Here is a 22,115-nt window from a genome sequence, read left to right on the forward strand (position 1 = left end):
TAATTCTCGTACTTCAAGGTATTGCCACAACAGCAAGCAGCAGTGGCAAGCAGTGGCAGGCAACAACAACTCCATTTTGCCACTGCCCCTCGAGCTCTTGGTTGGTTGCTCGGCAAGTGGATATGCATTGAAGCATGCAACACAGTGGCTGCCACAGCCACGGCCACAGCCACACAGCTGCACTTTAACTTTGGCGCGAAACGCGCTGCCAAAAGGGATGGGATGGGGGGGAAGAGACACCGACTATATATAGATTTCGCATGGCCGCTGCCACGCCCCCAGCACCTGGGGCGGGGCAGCGGTTTTCCCTTCAGCTTAGCCGCCATATGGAAAATACTACACAAAATAATAAAAAATGGAATGGAAAAACAGCATTAAAAAAATCATTAAAAGCGGAACAAAACGGCAGGTTGATGGCACAACAGGATACCCTCTGCTGCTGGAGAGATTCTCGCTATAAGGCAGATTTTTGTGCAAAATCTTTCAAACTTTAACTGAAGAAAGATGCAAAAATGTACCTAAAATAATGGCACCCCCCGCCTGCTAGGGTACTCAAATAATTACACAAAAAATCGCAGCAGAAAGAGAGACACGATGGATGGATAGACACTACCTAGCGGCTAGACATTCATCTTCAAACGATGGAGGGGAAAGCGCTCATAATTATGCTGACAAGAGTATTCTGGCTCCTCCCTGCTCTTTGCCGCTTCTTTGGGCCAAGCCAAATGCAATGGAAATGTCATTAATATTCGCGCCCATTAAAATCGACGCCAAGCGGAAGCCTCCCAAAGGACGGGGAATAAAGAGAGCCACGAGCGGGATATCATTGCACTCTGAATGGGCTTCATTAGTGGCGGTTGATTGGGAGTGCCGTTGCTGCTGCATGCATAGATGGATACAAATTACAAGTGGAGCCACCATCTACCATAGATGGGTACAATTGCAAACAAAATTTGTAACCAACTTGCCAGCTGAAGTGCAGCGAGTCCATTGAGAGAGAGCGCATAACGGCCATAATACCGATCTGAAGTGGCCGCCCGACAGTCGAGTGGCCAATGAATGGATTCCAATAATGATGATTCAATTGGCAACAGAAATGGGAAAATGGTCCTCGAGGGGCTGACTACTTTCATAAGCTAATCATTTGCTGCATCATCTTGTGTGCCTCGCTCAAGTAATTAACTCGTTCTGGCTTTCGAGTATTTAATCTGCGGATCGTCTTTAAAGACCTTTTTCCTTTAGCTTAACAAACTTTTTCCATTACGCCACTGCCATTATCAATTTTGCTTACAATTTCAATCAACATTTTTGTACATTTTTCCCCCTATGTGCTGGTGCTGCTGCTGGTGGTGGCTGGTTCCCATTTGAAACGAGCTCACATCAATTTTAATTACCATCTAAATACAGTCTTTGCCTTCCGTCACGTCACGCCCCTCCCGCTGACGGGTGGAGGGTGCAGGGGGGAATTAATGTGGCCATCGTTTGCAGCATGCGTTGAAATAATTTGCGTTAATTTTTTTGTATTAACAAGTGAAGTTTCGTTTCAGCTCCTCGGCGACTGTCTTCAAATGCGGAGGTTGAACCGGCGCCTGCAAGGGGCAATTAATCATAAGGTTGCTTCCCCAAAAAAACACAAGAAGAAAACAAAAACCATTTGCCGTTGCCCTTTGGGGGTTTCTTTTGCAAACAAAATGCACGCCCCGTCGTCATTTGGTATCGTCATCGCTGTGTGTCGTATCTGCGGCAGACAAATGGCTGGCCAAATGGCCAGTGGCCCAAATGTGACTGCTGCCAACTGCAGAGGCAAACTCACTGGCCCCCACTCCTGCTGTTGGTTGCTGCTGCTGCTGCTTTTGTTTTGGCCACAAATGTGAATGTGAACAACTGTGATGTCTGCACCGGAATCGGACCTCGCATATTTGGACATGGCCGAGTGCCGAAATTTATAGGCCATCCCAGGGGGTTCTTCTTTCTGTGGGTTTTATGTGCTTGCTTTTCTTTTTTTTTGTTGGCCACAAGATGCACTTCTGGCTGGGATACAATTTTGCAAACGGAATGCACCGGAACTTGCGAGGTTGCCTTTGCTCGATGGCCTCTTTTCGGCTTTTCGCCTTTTTGCTGTTTATTTCTGTTTTAGCTGTTAAGGCTTTAATGCATTAATGCGCCTTAATGCCTTAATGCGCTCTTAAACATGCAAATTGGCTCATTATAAGCCACGTTTTCGGCTCCTGCCTGCCTGCCTGCCTGCCTGCTTGCCTGCCTCCATGGGCGCGTCTTAATTAGCCTGGCTAATTGCAATGCGCTACCGTTTGCTGCCCGTTTCCCGTGCCCCATTCAACTGCCAACTGCCAAACGGCCGGCTTTATGGCGTGTTAATTGGCTCCCGAATCGGTAAAGCCAGACAAAGCCAGCCCGATATACATATGTATGTGGCCTTTTGTCGCGGGCTCATTTCAATTTCGGCAATTCTCGACGCGAGTTTATGATGCTTGAAATTGATTTTTGCTCAACTGCTCGACGACGGCTCACAGGTTGCACAATTTCCAGCCGTTTCCCGCAGAGAGCACTGCTTCAAAGAGCTGCATGGGAAAAGCCTTAATGACTTTCTATACTCTGCCTGGGGTCACCTCTCAGTCACCTCTCATTTGGTTATTTTTTCTACTTTCCACATTTTATTTTTATTGAGTTTTGAGAGAGTTGCCAGCTCCGTTTGCCTGAGAAAATCTTGCACCTACTTTCATTCCATAATTTATGTTTTATGGATCATCTGCTGTAATCTTCTTTCACCAACTTATCGTTGCATCTACCAAAATCTTTTCTAGTTTCATCTTTAAAGCTTCTCAGCTCCTTTCCATTTTAGTTAGATTTTGCTCGAAAATAATTCCCTTAAAATATTAAAAATTGTTTTAATTTTTCTTCTAAAATTTTTTTGAATTTTTCCCACTTTTCTCTTCTCGTTTCGGTAAAGGCTTAAGTGTCCTTTTCCGCCACACAGTTCATTTTGGTGGCGCAAAAAACTTTAAATGCTTCGCCAAGTTGCTGCAACTTGTGGTGGCAGCGCCAAATCAGCGCAACACAAAATGCCAAATGATTCGAAAACTTTGTTTTCATTCCCATGAAGTGTTTGGCTGCTTTCTTTTCGCGGTATTTTTTTGATTGTTTTAAGCTGTCGCTGCGCGAAAACTTTGGCCGGGGAAAAGTTTTTTGCGGCGCGGAGCCTGTCAATGGATGGTCTGAATATTTATAGACTGCAGTCGGCAAGAGCAAAGGATAATGGTTTAGGTTTTGGTTCTGCCAGCAATGATATCTCGAAGGTGTGAAGCCTCAACAGAACAGCATCAAGAGGGGCAAAAGTCGGTGGCAGCGGCAGCTGTCTTGACTCCATAAGCGGCATGAAATTTTCACACGCCGCCAGAGCTCAGCATTTGCATAGCAAAAACGAATCGAAACCGAGCCCGAACCCGAACCCTTTCGCTGTGTCTTCTGTTTGACTATCCCTTTATTGTGTGGATATTTTTCTAACTGTGCGACAGAGAATTATATGCAAATTATGCAAATGCATGGCAAAAGATACTGCAAAGGGGAGCGAGGGATCTGCTCGGCTTAATAGCAGCATTCAGAGGAACAGGCAGGCAGGGAGCCTCCTGCAAGTGGCACACACAGGACATTGGTTTTGCTGTGCCTTTGTTGTGGCACTCTCTTTTCCTCTCGCTCTCCCTCTGTGATCCTGTTGAGCCTTTTTTGTGTGCCCATCGATTGGCAATTGGCAATAATCGAATGGTATAAGTGCTAATTTGCATTGTCTGTGTGTCAGCCCAGCCCTGCCCTGCCCTGCCAGTGGGTTTGCCATTTTGCCATTTTAATTGCCAGCCCTGCCATTGACTCTCTGCCCTATGAATGGTAATTACGTGTTACATGAGCTACACCAGTCAAGTGGTGGCTTATTATGGGGTTTACTGAGCTTCTCTTTTGCCTGAAATGGATGCCCTTGCAGCGGCTCGATGCATGTGTAAAATATTCAAGGATTGTGTGTGTAATACTTACAGCAACATCTCTGAGGTATGATCTTTTGATGAGAGATGTTCTGCATCTATTTGTCCAAATATTTAGCATATATTTTGCATACAATTATCCAATTATACAGATGTCGAATCGTCAAATCGAAGCCTGGAAATAAGAGAGGTTATAAGTTAGAATTAAGTCTCAAGAGCTGGATCCATTTGCAGTGTAATGTCTACGCCTAGCCCATCCCAAACCATTCCTTTAATTGTTAAATCCTCCACTTCCTCTCTCTCTTCCTCTCTCTTGGAACTGTTCCTCAAACCTCTTCCCAGTTTGTGGATTAATTTACTCAGTGCATATGCGGCTGTTCCTGTTCGCCTGGCACTTACTTGGCAGCCAACTCTGTGGCCCATTCACACCTACAGCCCGGCACACACACTCCAGAGCTCAGGGGCAAGGACACACAGATACACAAAACGTCTAGCCACGCCTCCAGATGGTGGCACCAGCAGTAAAATTTAATTAAAAACTTTCGCCGTTTGCTGCGCTTCCTGGGCGCCTGTTACAAGTGACGGCAAATTGCTCTGCCTCCTTGGCGGCGAGAAAGAGAGACATGCTCTCCAATAGAGAGAATGAGAGAGGCAGACGCACACATACAGAAAGAGAGCGCATCGCAAAGAGAGAGCCGCAGAGAGAGAGAGAGAGAGAGAGAGAGAGAGAGAGCGCGGGGAGAGAGTGTTAATTACATTAGCGCGCCCGACACTTGCAGCAAACTTTGACCCCCGGGCCGCAGCGCGTCGCAGCCTCAATTTGCGGTCAGCGGCGTTTTCAACACTTTCGTAACGAGGTCACCGCCAGACCACCACCCCAACATTTTCCTACTCCTCCATCTCCGAGCAATGCGTAAATATTTCCCCCCCCCTCTCTCTCTCTCTCTCTTTCGCTCTCTGTGGCCTTTTTTCGCGCGTTAATAAACTTTTTTTTTTCTTCAGCGCCTTTTCCTTTTGGCCAAGGGACAGTTTGTCCTTTCTTTGGGTCAGACTCGCGGGGTGGTTGGGTGGTGCTGCTTGGGTGGTTCTCCCCCTCCTCACCACCCCTCTGTGCTCTTGGGTGCTGTGTTTGTTCGGGTCGCCGCCCGTGACAGTGAAAATGATAGCAGAGAGGAGCAGGAGATGGAGTGGGAGGCGGAGAGTGGCTAATTAGGTTTTGGCTCCTGGCTTCTGTGTTTCGTGTCCGCCTTGGTGACGTCACCGTTTGGGGTGGACCATGCGGGGGGGATGTAATTTGGTATGAAATGAAATTAGACCAAAGGTCCCAGGGGTTTGGTGGCGGAGGCGGAGGCGGTGGCAATGTCTTCTGTTTGGGTCGCTTTTGGACAGAGCTTTATAATGAGTTTTTGTTTTTATTTGGGTCCGTGTCCGGGTCTGAGTCCCAGTCTGGCACTGGGACTATGGGTCTCTGGGTTCCACTAATTTGCATTTCAAGTATATTTTGGTCAAGGTCAATGCCAAAATAAATTCTGACTCGGGTCAGGGTCATTCCATGTCAGCAGTTGGGGGCAACTGGTTGCTATTAGAATTTGTTAAAGAATTTAATGAGTGAGTCGAGTCCCCCAAAAAGGTGTTGGAAGTGTGGGAAAAAATGGAGCAGGAAGGCAAAGGAAATATTCGTGGTAACTCAGAGAGGGTTTAAATGGTACTTTCGACTATTTAAAGAATGATTATAGTTCGGGGAATATTAATTAAGAACTTTATTAAAAGTAAACATTATAAAAGATGTCATAAGGAGCTGTCAGATAGCTTTAAGTTAAAGTTGAGACTAAGCTATGGATTCAATTTAAAGTGCATTAATTTTTAAAAAGATATTTTTCAACCAATAAATACAAAATTAATTCTTTGTTCGTTGCATTTTCACCAACTTTTCTCATGTTTAAATGTCGATTTTTCATTGAAATTTTCTCCCCTGCTCAAGCCACAAAGAAAATTCCCAAAATGCTTTCAATATTTGTGCTGCCCATCCCGTGATTCATAGAAAACATATTTCCATTTATTTTATTTGTAGAAAACTTTGCCAAAACTGTACTCACATTTGACGCTTAAAAACATTTTCTTGTACTTATTCTTTGCATACATCCTGTTCATACATCTTTGAGATGTACGCATCCTCTACCCCAAAAAGGGAAAAACTCACAAGTTTCCGCCCCGCATTTTCAGTTGTTACGCCCCCACCCATGCAGAGCAATTTCCATTCTCTATTTCCCCTCACCATTTCCATTGCTATTTCTTGTTGTTGTTCGTACATTTTCGCAAATCAACGGCAGACAAAAATCTTTTATTCAAATTTTATTTGATTGCTTTGCGATTTTCGCCGTTGTTCAGAGAGTGAATAAGAAAGGTGGACCAAGAAAGAGACGGACAGTTTAGCAGAGAGCAAGAAACAGAGGGACAGAGAGACGTAGAGAGAGAGACTGAGTTGGGTGGGGGGGTGGTGAGACAGACGCACATTTTGTATGAGAAATCAACATTGGAGAGCACAGAAAATATTATTTCGAGGACGACAACTTAGGGTTATTGTTCAATTTAAGCACGCAGACAGTGGCTGCAAAGGAGTGGAAAAATTGCACGTTGGCTGGACAGGACAGCCGAAAAAGAAAAGCATGGAGAAAAAGTTCAACATCAGCAGGATAGCAAGGGGCAAGTGGGAGGTGGAGCAGGCGGACCAAGACGCAAACGAAGACGAGTGGCAGACAGGCAGTCACTTGCAGTCATAGACGAATTTGGCAAGAAAATAGTCGGCACTGCCCTCTCGGAAATGTCTTTAACAACAGCCGAGAAGGTGGACCATTAAAGGACCTGTCCAAAGTGCAAAGCGGAAAACTTGCATTAAATTGCATTTACATTAAACTCTTTAACCGCCGCCGTTTGTGCGCCTCCGCCGCGTAATACTTTATTATTAAATTTTGCACATTAACAGCCTCGCAGGCAGCGGCGCAGGCAGTGGGGTGGAGGCCAAAACAAAATCTAGATAAATATGCCATGCAGATAGAGCGCCAGAAGGGTATGGGGCATGCCTCAGTGGAGGCAGTCAAGCGCAAGGTTCAATTTTGAAGCAAACAGACTCCGCCGCTTCAGCGTCCGCGTTGCCTCGCACTTGGACACATAAGCGGGCTGCGCCAGTCAGTCGTCTATAAATTATATCCGTTCCAAATTGAAATGCGCGTTAAAATGCAGTTAACTTGGTCGTTCGTTGGTCTCGCTGTCTCGCTCGGCCCTCGTTCTGGCCGTGTTGTTATGGCCACCGTAGCAAAACTGCCGTTTTATAACGCTCTCTCTTCTGCCAGTGCCCCCCACCAGCCCCCTGAAGCATCAGCTACAGCTTCAGGTTCAGGTTCCAACTTTTCTTTTGCCTTTATTTTCCCCAGACTCTCTGACTCTGTTTTTACAGTTTGTGCGCACATAAAAATAGAAAATGGCTCGGAACGGGCAGCCCGGGCGCATGAACACGGTGGCCACATTAGAGTCCTGGTTCCTGTTCCTCTAGCACCTATTCCATGCCACATTGTCTCCAACGCTACACCTGTGTGTGCCCCAAATGTTGCGGCTACACAAAAAGAATAAAAAAGAGAGAGAGAGAACGGAAATTTCATGGCTGGCAAGCAAAGACAAAGGCAGCTAAAGAGGGGATTTGGGTTGCAGATAGCGACAGCAAATGGATAGGATGTGGTTGGGATAAAGCTACGATAGAGATAAGATTGATGGGCGTGGAGTATGCAAAAATATTGGCAGAAGAAAAGCGTAGATAGATGGCTCAAAAATACGACTAAAAGGTATGAGAGTTTGTTCTATTTCTGAAGGAAAATCAATGTTTTGAGCTAGAAAAGTTTACCCAAATAGATAATCGATGGAATGCAAATGTGTACACTGGATGCGCTCCATTAGCCCCTTCCTCGGTGCGACCTTTTCGCTGTGGGTGCATCGAACCTTTTGAAGTGTTGCTGCCCAGCACTCATCCTCCTGCGCGATTGCTGCTGCTGCGTGCGGCGCTCAAGTGTTAAGCTTATGTCATCATTGAGGCATGAACGAGCTTTGGACACGCTGCCTGATTAAGCACACGCCACCAACGACACCCCAGCAAACGGGCGCCAACCAGCACAGAGTTAAGGCTTTAAAACTCGAAAGGCGAAACCAATTGCGGAAATTCTGCTAAAAGCAAATGCCACAGCAAAAGCCAGGGAAAAAACTACATCATACTGTATGCCGCCAATGCTTTTCAAAGCCAAAAAGTTCTCGTATCTGGAAAAGATGAAAATGCCACGCAATTTGGGGAAAATGCGTACAAAGTTTTGAGGTTGCGAACGAACAAACATGGCGGCACGGCCGGAGAAGGCAGAGCGTGAAAGAGAGAGGAGCTCCTTGTAAATACATTTGCAGAATTTGCTGAATAAATGCGAGAGTTAGTCGTCAGGGATGGGCTATGGTGGGTGGGTGGCTGTGTATGAAAGCATTTCGCATGGGTGGAAAAACTAACAAAGGCCACATAAAGAAAATTTACCATTTTATATGGAAAATAGGAAAAACCCTCGCACACACGCGCACACAGACACACAAAAGAAAGATACGAACCAACCACCACCACATGAAGAGATACACACACACACACACACATCCATGTGTGTATTGCTTTAATAGAAAATTGCAAAAGTTTCGCAAAAGAAAATGCCTCGGCCAAGTCGGTTCCAGCCCACCCCAAAAGTCGCCGCTGAAATTGAAAAGAATGTGCAAAAGTAGCAAACCAGAGCCCCCAAACGAATGGAGCGGGGAATGCAGTGGGTCTGGGTGGTTTTAAGGTGGGGGATGTTTGGCGGATCTGGGCTTAGCATTGGGGCTGCTGGCTGATGGCTGCTGGCAAAGAAAGCCAAAGTAAGCATGAAATAAACCCTCATCGTCGTCGGCACATGGCAGCGGCAATGTTGTCTGCCTGCCTGCCTGCCTGCCTGCGCGCTGGCAAACAAGAACGAAAAACCAGAGTGAATCGCAATGACAAAGAGATGCTCTACGCCTGAGCAGCATCTGTACTAAACTTACTATATGTTAGACATAATACTACAGATGCATACATCACAAATACATAGATGGGGGGCACTTACATACATTTGTACATATTTATGTAGGCGTGTATATCATAATCAAGACAAAATTAAATGTGTCCAACTGCCTAGTTTACTTTTACTTTTACTTTTACTATTCACACTTTTTGTTGTCACTTCTACCTGCACCCGGTTATGCTTTGCTTATCTCGATTCAACCCCAAAAGCTGCTGTGTCGCGCGCTCACTTCCGAATTACACAGCCTTCGACTTGTTCTTCTTTGCGCCTCTCTTCTACTTTGTCTATTTTGGGTCGCGTCGATGAGATCATACTTTGAGCTTTTATTGCATTTGCTGCCAGCTACCTGCGTTGACTTCGCTCATTTCTACACATGCACATATGTACATACATACGTGCATGAAGCTTTGTCGCTCTCTCGCACTCCCACATTGCTGTGCTCTCTGATCGAATTCTGCTTTTGAGATCTACTCATTGGTGCTTGCGTAGAGTCCATGGGGTTTGCCCTTTATTATGCGCTCACTTAGAAATCTTTACTTTTACCATGAAACTACATTTTACTCTGATAATGCTGAAGCAAATAAACTTTCGAGAAAAATTTGCTGGATATGACAAAACCCATCGGAAAACCAACATGCCCGCTCACTCTCCTTCTTCTATGGGAAAGGACAGCGAAAACATTGCAGGGCAACACACGCAGCAAACTCTATGAAGATTTACCGGTTTTAACGTTGCCAGTCAGCAGTTCGTTTTGCAGCAGTTGCGCTGCCGCCAGTGTGTGTGCCCGTAGCTGGGGATTGGACCTGGGCTCTGACTCTGACTGTGACTATGGGATTGGGTTTGAGTTTATGCCCTGGTCCTGGTTATGGTTCTGGGACCGGTGTCGCGTCTGGCATTATTATGCCCCGTCGTCGCATGCCCCATGCTCGGTTTCCTGTGCTCCTTGCCATGTCGTCATGCTATCAGAGTACAGGATGGGCAATGGCATGGGCACCAGCTCCGTACACCGGACGGAACAGTACGTACGGAGATGGGGGTCACGACGCACACAGATGTGGATGTGCCGCCTCATGCAAAACGCATATCGATTTGTTGGGCCGCCAGATAGACAGCAAGCAAGACAGAGAACGAAAGAGAGAGAGAGAGAGAGAGCAGTTATCTGCGGTGGTGGGGGAGAGCACAGGTGAAGAAAACTCACCTCGTGTTGGGTTTCACTGTGTGTGTGTTTAGGAGGGGTGTGGGCGCGCAAATTCAATTTATCCGATCGGGAATACAACGTGCTAATTGCAGGCCAAAACCAAACACACAAAGCAGCCAGTGCCCACAGTCCGCAGTCTCCCCAGTTCCATTTTCGTTTCATGATTTCCACTCGTATATCTTTTCTGTTGGCTGTGTTTTCTGCCTGCTGCATATTTGATGAGCGATAGTCCGCCCATAATTAGGCGATACCAGCTGAACCTATCCTGCCATTGCCACTGCCATTGACATGCAACATTGTTGGCACGCTGCTGCTGCCGCTGCTGCTATCAAACTAGATACTACGTTGTGCACTTTTGAGGGCTTTCGCCCTTATCAACAGCCATTATCTGGCCGCAACGACAAGTGCGTGCAACCCGGCCATAAAGTGAGTAACATAGCAGCAGCAGAGACAGCGGCTTGTTCCGGCTTTGGCTCTGCGATGGAATGGAAAATAATTAACTTAATGCAAAATGCATTTTCAGGCATAATTATCACTGCTTTTGAATGCAAACACACAAAAAACACAAACACAGAACTAAAAGAACTAAAACTATCATTGTTAATGGCCGCCGCTTTCCGGTTGGCCAACATTCCCCAATTTCCATTCCCATTAAAATGCTGCAATTTTAGCCCCACCTGAAGGTGCAGTACATACTCGTAAATATCTTTTTCATCTGGCTAACCAGCTTTCATTCGATCCTTTCAACGCATCGTATTTTGTCCTGCTGCTGCTTATCCTGCGCAGCCCATTAAATTCATTAAAAGCCCATCGAAAATGTATGGCGGAGCTGGCAGTAATTTGCCTGTAATGCATCAGCATGTCACCATTGACACCCCAGGGCCCGAGCCGGGAACCCTCCTTTGACTTTCACAAGCACAGAAACATACAGACACACATTATGGCACATTTACTTGTATTGCCACAAGATATTTTATATAAATATGAATTACAATGTGCGGCTTAACATGTTAATAAGATGAGGGAACTTGGTTACTGCAAATTCAATTAGGTTCGGGGCCATGCGCGATAAGTGGCAGCCACAAAAGCCGCAGCAGCAGGAGCTGGCGACCAGTCCTAGGATCAGCTTATCCTCACTTGCGATCTGTGGGCACAGTGACCAGTTGCAGCTGCAGATTCATTGTGTGCGAAACGAGCTGAATGCGTAATTTAATAAAACGTCACGACTCAGCCGCTCCCTTTCCCATTTACAGGATCTGGGCAGGACACTGACCATTCCAGAAGTGCAAACTAGTTGCCACAGACACAGCGGGATTAAAGAGTTGCATTTGCGTAATAAAAATTTCAACTTTATTGTTAATTAAAAGGCACAGGCACAGGCCCGGACCTGGCCTAGAGGCTACACCGCACAAGGCAGCTGCGTAGCTGGTTCGCTGGTTCGGGCCATGTCTATCAATTGTAATGACACTGACACAAACGTGATCGGAGCCAAAACGTGCCTCAAAGTGTGGAAATTATAATAAATTTAGCAAGTTTTTGGCCCGCAGTTACGGCTCATAATTATGCAGACACCTTGCTCTCGTCCGTCTTGGACTTCAATTGCATATGGCCATATTGACAGCTTGATGGATGTTTGTCCCATGCCCCGCCCTGGTGTCTCTTTAGCATTTTTAGCCCGAGAAATCGAAATCGATTTGAAACGGTTCCAGCAGGCAGGCAGCGAGGCAGTCAGCCTTTTGCATATGGAGTCCACAGTGCCCAGACAATGCCCCGGGTGGTCGCGTACCCACAGTTTATTTTTATTTTTTTGCGGGGGGACTACCGTTGGCCATTTAAGACAATAAATTTCATAAATAGCTTATGCATAAAATGCATTCACTGGACTCCACTCCACACACTCCACACACTCCAAGTCGATTCCCGGACTCCCGCTGTGTTGATATTAATTGGACGACATAATTGCGGTGCCACGCTGCCCATAATAATGATGCAGAGAGCCAGAGTGCTCCCCCCGCCCCTCAATAATTGCTCTGGAAACACGTTCCACTAGCTGCTCCCCCGAATCGCAGTGGCAGTGGCAAAAGAGCGGAGCAAACTCCAGTAGTTCCAGCCAAGGAATTTGTATAAATTTGGCAAAAACTTCTTCTGCTCTTCTGCTACCTCTCTGTGCCTCACCAATAATTATGGAGCACCTCTCTCTGGGGCAGTGTCTGTCTGGCTGTTGTGCAGCGCTGCATGTGTGCAATTATCGTTGTGTGTCCGCCACTAATTTATTGTCTTTGGGAGCACTCTGCCCTAAATCCAATTGTAATGCAATACGCGGCATTTATCATATTTAAGAACCAGCTAGAGTCAGAGATCCCATCCGATCGGACTACACATATCCTGTATTTATGGCCTGCTAATACGCGGTTTACGTTTAATGAGTGGCCACAGTCTCGGCTCCGCTTGGTTACCCTCTTGGCTCTTGGGTCTGTGTCTGGGTCTTGGCTGTTTGCAAATTAAAAATGCTCACGCTTTTCGATTGTTTGTCCATCATTAAGATGGACTCGTACCGTGCACCGTGCGACAGGACATTGTTATGATTATAAATATTTATTTTATGATCCACTCTGGGCCTGCGCCTGCTTCTGGCACTGCTTTTTCCTCATTGAAATCGGTTAAATGGACTGTGATGTTTATTTTTACTTAGTCCCTTAATAAGCTCCATGTACAATGGTGAAACAGTGGGCGTACCAGTGGCATGTGTGGTGTGGCATGCGTGTGTGTGTGTGTGGCAGGGAGCAACCAATAGAGAAAATGGCGCTGCAAAAAGAGAGCGCTAAACTCGAGACAGAGCGACAGTTAAGCTCAAGGACTCAAGACAGAGGACATGTCCGACTGAAATTGCGCACAATTACGAGGCACGAAGTGTACTGTACCCCGCGCGTCTTATCCAAGCGGAAAAGAATTATTACGTTGAGTTTTTCCCCCCACACAGACACAGGAAAAAGTTCCCATTTTTTGATAGCCACAGCACAGGACAAGGGACAGGGGACAAGGGACGAGGGACCATGCCGCAAGGAGAGATGCCACCAGCATCGCCTCACGTGCATATGACAGAGGAGTAAACAATTTCATTTCTTTTTCGCCCCAGCAGGACCCAAAAGATAACTGCCACAAACGAATGGGGCAAGATGCTGCGCAGCCAGAGCCTGAGCCAGAGCTAGAGTCGGGGGTTGGGCAGTGGCTGTGGCTGTGGCAGGACAGCAGCAAGGACAACGACAGCACTTGAGTTCTGTTTTCGAACAGCAACAACCACCCAGGAAGGCAGCAGCGGTATAAGAAGTTGCGTAAATATATTGTCCTGTCGCTTATTCATAGCTGTGGGGGGACACACAGGACACTGGCAGGACTGTGGACCAACAAAAATTCGTAACTCCCGCCACAGTTATAGCCAGCGCCAGCGTTTGGCAGCAGTTAGTCGAGCGTGCCCCGGCGGATTTTTTTAATGCGTGCCTCTATAAATTTTGCACGCCTTTTGTAAATGTTCGTGGTCGTCCTGGGTCCACGGGTGCTCTATGCTGGCATCAAGGACTTGCGGGGGGTGGAGTGGTAGCGTCTCCTCTGGGCAGCTGTACACGTGGCCAGCGCAGTGTTTTTCCTTTTTTTCTTTTTTTGTTCTTTGGAAAACTGTCAAATTTTTGTTACTACTGTTCTCCCCCTCCTCGCGCTGTGTTTTCTTGAGGGTTTTTTTTGTTATTCGTTGGTGGAATGGGAAATCTTTTATGCTTATCATAAGAAATGCTGATCCGCCCCATTATATTCCATAAATTACTTGTTTGTTACCCTCTTTCGATGGGATTTCAGTTGAATTTAAGGGTTTTAATAACGATTGAAGAACACTAATTATTATCTGGGTTTCAGTGATATTTTCCCATCCAAGAACCCAGTTTAGAATGTACTTAAATGTCCCGTTTTCTACTCTAAAGTTCAGTGCATTCCATTCCAATTAGTGTGTCCACAAATCTGCTGAATAAAGGTGTTGCCACACTCGTGAAAAAAAGGACATAAATGGCATTGCCAGCTCTACATTTTGCGGTTGCTTTTATGTGTCCGTTTTCAGTTTTTTCTCTCGCACTTTTCCAGTTTATTTTTTAACAATTTTTTGTTGTACTTTTTTTAGCTGCATCCGCATGTCGACGGGGCTCGAGGCGCATCGGAACTCATCCTGACATGACGCGTCACCGACCGCCGCTGATCTCTGCAACAAAATGCTGGCACAGCATCATATGAGGGTACCAAGGGTTGTGGTAGGTGAGCGGGCAGAGGGTACGGAGCGGAAACGGACCCTATGCGCTGTAGGTAAGGAAAAAATTAATTTGCATACCCAATATTCAACGGATTTGATGTCTGTCCGTCTGTCTGTCGGTTGGTTACCCAATCCACTGTCCGTTTGAGAATATATCTTTTTATTTTATATGTGGCTATGTACTCTTCTTTGAAGGAGCATTTACATGTAGAGCTGGAACTAATGAGAGCTTGCAATTACTGCCAATTTCCATGGTCTTTGTATTGTTTGAGTCTATATCTTATTAAGATAGTTTCCAAGGCCAAACCCCGCGTAATTTTTATCTCAAAGTACCATCTTTCGACTGTCATAATCAAATCCGCAACTAGTTCCCTTAAAAAAATAAAATATAAAACCAATTATACCAAGAAAACTTTCAGAATTACCCCACAGAAGTCAATTAAACTCCATTAAAATCCACAAAAAATCCAGACAATCATTTAGAGTATGCCCAAAGTCGTTTCTCGTAGATGCATTTGCCTTCCGATTTTCCTACTATTTTTTTGTACGCTCCGCAGCCACTTGTTAGTGGAATTGCATGCTGGCAGTGTCGACTCGACCCGCGGATGCGTTTGGAATTTTTCACTGTAGTTCGTTGCAATATGTTCGCTCGGGCAACTCACTTTGCATGCCACACCAAAACACAACAAAATAACGAAGCAAGAAAGGAAGGGCAAGGCGAGGAAAATGTAAAAAATGAATAAACAAAATCGAGCGACAGGACAACCCGCAGCCAAAGCGTCGGAGAATTGTTGCAGCACATTTTGTGTGTGTGTGGCTGACTGGCTGCATATTGTTTTGTAATTTTCGCGATGATTTATTACGCTGGGAAGCAGAGAGCGGGCACTTGGGAGAGTGCACTTTAACAGCTTTAAGGTTTGTGTATATCTATGTCAAAGGACTATCTATCGTTGTCGTCAGAGAACAATGACAAACAAAGCATCATTATCAAAACAGCAACAATTGACACTTCTCAATAGAAGCAAAAATCACTTGATATGTAATGCCAGGTCTGGGCCTGGTCTAGCCCATAAATAAATCACACTGCAGCAGCAGCATAATCCATTGTAAAGTGTCGAAAAACTGCAATTGAAATGCAAATCAATGCAAATCGATACTTGAATCGTCATCAGTCGCAGCAGAGGGGCAGCCAACGGCAGAGGCAACATGAATGATTCATGCAACGCACGCGAGCATCATTCAAATGCAAATTTTCCAAATGCAAAATGCAAAATTATCCCAAATGCAAAAATCACAGTGCGGGGAGGAGGGTGCTGCCCCGCTCCCGCTGTGTGTGATCGCAACAATCAAATCCAAATAAATGCACCGCAACACAACACACAGACACAATGCAGCCAGCAGCGGCAGCAGCAATGCCAAAATGTTGCAACAAAGCCAACAAATAAACAAAAAACAAGGCAAACAACATGCAGCAGGGGGTGGGATGTAGGAAAAGTGCTTGCGGATTTTCGCACTTCCGGTTAACTGTTGCTAATTTGATTAGAGACCCACCAAGGGGCAGGCGCAGGGCAGGGTCAGAGGCGTGGCTCTGGAGCGATAAACCTTTCTCTGGTTCTCTGTCTCTCTCTGGCTGTGCTGCTGCCAACTTATGCAAATTATCTCATGTGATTTATGCCCTGAAATCTGCTTGAAACACAGCGAAGAGCGAGAGCGAGCAGGCAGCACCCAGCCAGTAGCCACAAAACTTTCTGCTCCTCTGCCGTAAATTGAATTTTTACCAAATAGTTTTGTAAATTGTTTCACACGCCACGCAATGAGGCTGTTGCCCCTGCCTCTGCTGCTGCTCTTTTGTGGCCTTGTTTTTCTCATATTCAAATCTGTAGAAATCTCTGAGACCCGCACAATCTTTTTCCATAAGCATTTCAATCATATCCTGTCAGGTTTCTCATCAGCAAACTGGTTCTTGTGCTTTTGAGTAAACCCTTTCTGTGGCATCCCTTCCTTGAAATATCCTTCCATTGTCATGCTAATTGGGCAGCGGCACAGGCAGACAGGCAGCAAAGGATTGCTCTCAGGATATCCCCAGGTAGTGCCAGCTCCGTGTGTCCTTCGCTTAGTTTGTCTTAAGTCTTTGCCGTGTGAAGTTCGCTGTGATAACAAGCAATCTCCCCACACAAAATATTCCCCCATCCATGTGCCACAGCCCCGCCCCCTCCCACGAACCACGAACCATGACAAACATTAACACGGCCTCTGACGCAATTTAACACCAATTACAATATCCGTTACATCTAATTATTGTTGAGCGGCCGCCCAAGACGTTCACTAAATTAAAGGAAAACACAGAAGGAAGAGGGAGGAAAAAAAAACAGAGCCCAGGACATGGGTGGCGCCATTTGTGGTTGCCAGGACATTAACAATGGCAACTGGCAGTGCCAGTGGCCGGTGGACGGTGGCCGGTGCCGGGGCAAATGGCGGCCATAAAACAACAGAAGAGAACAGCGAACAGAACACAGAGCGAATCCTGTGAATCCTGTGAACCATCCATGAAATATGAGAAGGAAGGAAGCAAAAAACGTAAGAAAACATCCGTGTGGGTGGTACAGCCAGGTAGGGTGGCAGGGTGCTGGGGCGAGAACATTTCTTAATTTCCAACAATTTACGCTGAAAGCTTTCTACGCTCAAATGACGACGACTGAGGAGAGACCAGCAGGACGCAGGACGCAGGACGCGACGCGACGATGATGATCTAACGCCATTATTTTCCGGGCAAACGACAGGCAGTTGTTAATGGGCCTTACCACTTAAGCGCGACGGCATAAAATAAACATGCCCCCCCCTCAGACCACTCCTCCACTGACTGCTTCTGGGCCATGGTCCTGCCTGCTGGCGGATGTCCTGCCTGTGCCTGTGCTGGCAAATTAATTAACATGGCGTGCGTTTGCTTCCAGCACCATTTCCCAGAGCTCAGCTCTCTCTGTGTTTTCCTTTGCTGCTTGTTTTTCTTGTCTTTTGGCAGTGCTTTTTTTTCGCTGTTGCTTTGGCTTAATTGTGGACCAGCGTCTGGTGAGTGTCCTTCGTGTCTGGCTGGTGGGTGGACATTCCCGGGGGCAGTTTAACAATTAAGAAACGTTTAAAGTTCGCTGAATTTGGGGCGCGGCGTTCCCTTTTTGATTACGCAGCAGACAGGGGGACCGTGGGCAGTGGACTTGGGCCAGGAAGTGGAACCATTCCGGGCAGGACATTGAGCATACGCGGCACGTTGCCTACATCCGTTTGACACCTTTTGTGGCACAGGAAATGAGCTGGGCTGTACGTGACTTGTTTTCGTTCTCCAGCGACGCGTTCCTCCGACTCCAAAATTGGATTTGCAAGTGCAAAGGAAAACCTGGAACGGGGTACACCGAAGGCGTCTTTAAGTTGACCCGAAGCGGCGTCCGTGTCCCGTCTCCTGTTTAAAATTCCAAATTTGTGCACTCGCTCAATTTCCTTCCATTCCGAAATTCCCAGATGTAATTACCTGCCCAAAAAGTCGTGGCCAAGATTTGATGTGGCAGCCGGGCCGCCGAACTCCGGCAATAATTAGTGTCCATTCAAATGGGGCGGCTGTGGCGGCGGCACGGCTCGGCACGGCTCGGCACGGCTCGGCACGGCTACGTGCCAAACACAACGCCCTGCGGCAAGGACGAAGCCACGCCTGGCATAATTGCAATTAAAATGTTCGCCTGGCACTTCTCTCGCTCTCTCTCTCTCTCTTTTGCTGCTGCTCCTCCTGCGCGATTGAGAAGTGCAAACACTTTGAGGCAATTGCCGTGAACAGAAATAATAACAGGAAGAAGATTGTGCAAATTAAAATATAATTAGAGACAAACAAGGACGAGCAAAAGGCATCGCAAAGGCATCGCCCTTCCGCCATAGTAGGTGGCGCCGCCTGGCGTTCGGCAGCGGCCCAACGCTTACGCACTTTCCAGTGGAAGTTTTTTGTTTGGTTTGCCTGGAAATTAGCGTGCGGACAGCCCACCTTCCTGTCTCTCTCTCTCTCTCCTCTCGCTCTTTGTGCCTACAGGCAGAAGGAGAGGGCTGCATAGGGGTGGAAAGCACGAGAGAGAGAGAGAGAGAGAGGGAGAGTGAGAGCGCGCGCGGGCCACCTGGAAAACTAACGAGCAAGTAATTTTGTGGGCCAGCTAATGCCATGTCCGTGCTGCCGGCTCCCCTGTCCGGGATCTCCTCCTTGGCAGCGTCTTTAAATGTTGCCTTGGCTACTTTAAGCTGCCGTTTTTTCTTACTCTACAGCGGGGGGGAGCACTCCGCTTGGAGGTGGGCTCTAGCTCTGACTCTGACTCTGGCTCTGGTCCTGTATCTCAGGGGTAGTAGGCCTGTGAGGGTCGTTTTTTTTGTTGGGTTCTGTGTCCACAGGCCACACCTTCCTTCAGGGGTGGGCTTTTACTTTTGTTTGCCTGGATTTTCGATCGAAAAAAAACGAAGAGGGAAATGCGTACGAAAATAAACGCACAAAAAAGCGTCGAAAAAATTTGGAAAAAATCCGAAATAAAATAAAATAAAGGCCCCGGCGAATGCGTGGAGGAAAGAAATGTGCGCCGAGAATCTGCTTTATGAAAAATGTCAAAAACTTCAAAGTGAAAATGCAAGCAAAATGAGAAAATATTCACTTGAGTGCGTTTTTCTTTTGCTTTTCTGATGTTTTGGGCCCATTGTTCGGGCTGTTGTTGTTGCCTGATGCCTTCCTGCCTGCCTGCTGCTGTTTGAACTGTTGTTGATAGCCTTTATTAGTTGTTGGCCCAAAGCTTAGGCGCTTACACATTGCTTTTCTCCCACTGCCATAGCCACTGCTACAGTGCCCCCCACCCTGGGGCACTTCCTGCTTCCTGCTCCGAAATTTCCGCGCTAAGGACACGAACACAAGGACTCCACAAGCTGGCGGCCCGTGCCCCGTGCGCTCTGCAAATAGATATAAATTTTTTCCTGCTCTCTCTCTCTGTCGCTGCCACTCTTCGCTTTTCTCGTTTACATTCTTTGTTTTTCATTCGTTTTTTTTTAATAAAAAATTTTATATTAAATCAATTGCGTGGAGATTTTTCTTGCTGTGGGGGAGGGGCGGTGGGAGGTGTCGTGTCAGCTGTGTTCATGCATAAAGTTGGGGAGTAAAAGGCATGGCATAGCCTTGATATAACCATTAATCGGTAAATCGATTGATGGCTAATTGTTTTCATTAAGTTGTCAATCTTTTGACATCAAATGTCGGGCAATGATGGGCTATAAAAGGGGAATTTTGTAGAGAAAAAGTGGCATAAACTTCATAGAACTCTGAGAGATACAAGTTAAAGTTTAATCCCTCTTGAAACCAGTGAAAAAACTTCTTTATGGTCATGTCTGAGGTGCCCATTGAGCGTTACTGCAAGATCATTCGCACCATTCGCTTCTGTGTTGGTTTCTGTGGCAACGATGTCATTCCCGAGGACTATCGCATGTGGTGGCTCACCTACTTGGTCCTTGTTGCCATTTTCTTCTTCTTTGGCTGCACCGTGTACACGGTGTATGTGGGCGTTGTGCTCGAGGGAGATCTCACCGTGATACTCCAAGCCTTTGCCATGGTTGGCTCTGCCGTGCAGGGCCTCACCAAGCTGCTGGTCACCGCCCGAATGGCCGCTGTGGTGCGGCACATCCAGCGCACCTACGAGTCCATCTACCGGGAGTACGGGCAGCGGGGCGGGGACTACAGCAGATGCCTGGAGCGACGCATCAAGACGACGTGGCACATGCTGATGGCCTTCATGTGGGTGTACATCATATTGATTGGCGGTTTGATTGCCTATCCGTTCTTTTTCTTGATCTTCTACCACGAGAAAATACTCGTAATGCAGTTCCGTGTGCCGTGGATCGACGAGAGCACCGATGGTGGCTATCTGGTGCTCATTTCGATACACGTAATTCTCCTGGCCTTTGGCGGCTTCGGCAACTTTGGCGGCGACATGTATCTGTTTCTGTTCATCACCAATGTGCCCACGCTGAAGGATATATTCAATGCCAAGCTGCAGGAATTCAATGCGGTGGCGGTGCAGCGCATGGACTACCAAAAGATGAGGACTCAACTCTGGGATCTGCTGGCCTGGCATCAGCAGTATGTGAGGTGGGCTCCAGGCACTCTTCCCCTGAATTTGTGGCTTCATTTTGAGTTTTTTTTCCAGCATTCTGCGGGATACGCAGCGCATCTACAGAATCATTTTGTTTGTCCAACTGGCCACCACTTGTGTCAGCATTCTCTGCACCATATCCTGCATCTTCATAGGCGCCTGGCCCGGAGCACCCATCTATCTGGTGTACTCCTTTATTGTCATGTACACCTTCTGCGGACTGGGCACCATTGTGGAGAATTCGGTGAGTCTCAGTCTCTAACTCTTCCCTAAACTCTAATTAAATTATCTTTGTAGAACGAGGACTTTACCACGGAGATCTATGCCAACTGCTTGTGGTACGAGCTGCCTGTCAGGGAGCAAAAGTTGGTAATTCTCATGCTGGCCAAGTCCCAGCACGAGATCTCCCTTACCGCCGCCGATGTGATGCCGCTGTCCATGAACACGGCCCTGCAGCTGACCAAAGGGATTTATAGCTTCAGCATGATGATGATTACGTATTTGGGTTATGAAAAATAGAGAGGAGATGCAGGGGAAGCTCCCTGAAGATGTTTAAAAATAAATTACAGAAAATAGTTACTCTTGGCACTATAAATCCTTTCGAAATTGATCACTTTTTGTGGTAATTAATTGTATTATGCAAAAATAATTATCTTCACTTGGTTTTAGATTTTTAAAACAAATAAAAACTTTTCAAAAATTTGCTCAAATATTGCTGAAATATGGATTGAAGCTTGATTGAAAGATCATGGTAGAAAATACATAAAGTACGCAGATCCTTTGGCTGCTACACGTTTCCTGCCACAAAGCACTGCCCTTCCCCCTGCAGCACAGTCACTGCAACACCGTCTCCAGTCCCCAGCCTCTCTCCTTTGTGGCGTCCGTGGCCAAAGCTGCTGATTAATTTTTGCTCTTTGTCTAATGAACTTCGCGGCAAGAATTTAATAAACAGCCCGGCTCGGCTCTTTATGTCCACCACAAAATAAAAAGAAATGATGGCTGCCTCCTGCCGCAGAGTCTATGAATGATAGGATGGTAAAAAACAGTACAAAAAATACAACAAAAAACCCACAAAAAACAGAGAGAGCAGCGCACACAGAGCCGCAAGTAAATGAATGAAAAAAGTATGAAAAATCATCGCTCTGGTAAGTTGTAAAAATTGTCTTTTAATGCCGCACAAATCCAGCAGATTGCCACGTAGTGCTAATAAAATAAAGTTATGTCCGTGGCGGTGAGGGGAGAACAAAAAGAAGCAAAATCCTCTGCCGCGAAACGCACTGGAAATTCCACCTAAATAGTGTCCACACTCCTCCTCCTCCGCCTCCTCCTCCTCCCCCTGCTGATGTGTACATTCAGCTCCTAAGAATC

General features: G+C 46.6%; 1 protein-coding gene across 1 annotated transcript; it reads left to right on the forward strand.

The window, feature by feature from the left end:
- Positions 1-19,934: 19,934 nt before the first annotated feature.
- On the forward strand, positions 19,935-21,276 carry LOC117893841 (odorant receptor 67d). The gene is made up of 3 exons (XM_034800607.1): positions 19,935-20,743; positions 20,802-20,991; positions 21,045-21,276. Exons 1-3 carry the CDS (start codon positions 19,977-19,979, stop codon positions 21,264-21,266), a joined length of 1,179 nt encoding a protein of 392 aa, XP_034656498.1. The 5' UTR covers positions 19,935-19,976; the 3' UTR covers positions 21,267-21,276.
- Positions 21,277-22,115: the final 839 nt, after the last annotated feature.

Source organism: Drosophila subobscura, chromosome J (assembly GCF_008121235.1).
Source record: "Drosophila subobscura isolate 14011-0131.10 chromosome J, UCBerk_Dsub_1.0, whole genome shotgun sequence".
Taxonomy (NCBI): Eukaryota; Metazoa; Arthropoda; class Insecta; order Diptera; family Drosophilidae; genus Drosophila; species Drosophila subobscura.

What these genes read in the sequence shown, in the direction of transcription:
- LOC117893841 (XM_034800607.1), top strand. Translation starts at nt 19,977, where the DNA reads ATGGTCATGTCTGAGGTGCCCATTGAGCGTTACTGCAAGATCATTCGC. An exon ending in TGGCATCAGCAGTATGTGAG is followed by an intron (nt 20,744 to 20,801) that starts GTGGGCTCCAGG and finishes TTTTTTTTCCAG; the next exon opens with CATTCTGCGGGATACGCAGC. An exon ending in GCACCATTGTGGAGAATTCG is followed by an intron (nt 20,992 to 21,044) that starts GTGAGTCTCAGT and finishes TTATCTTTGTAG; the next exon opens with AACGAGGACTTTACCACGGA.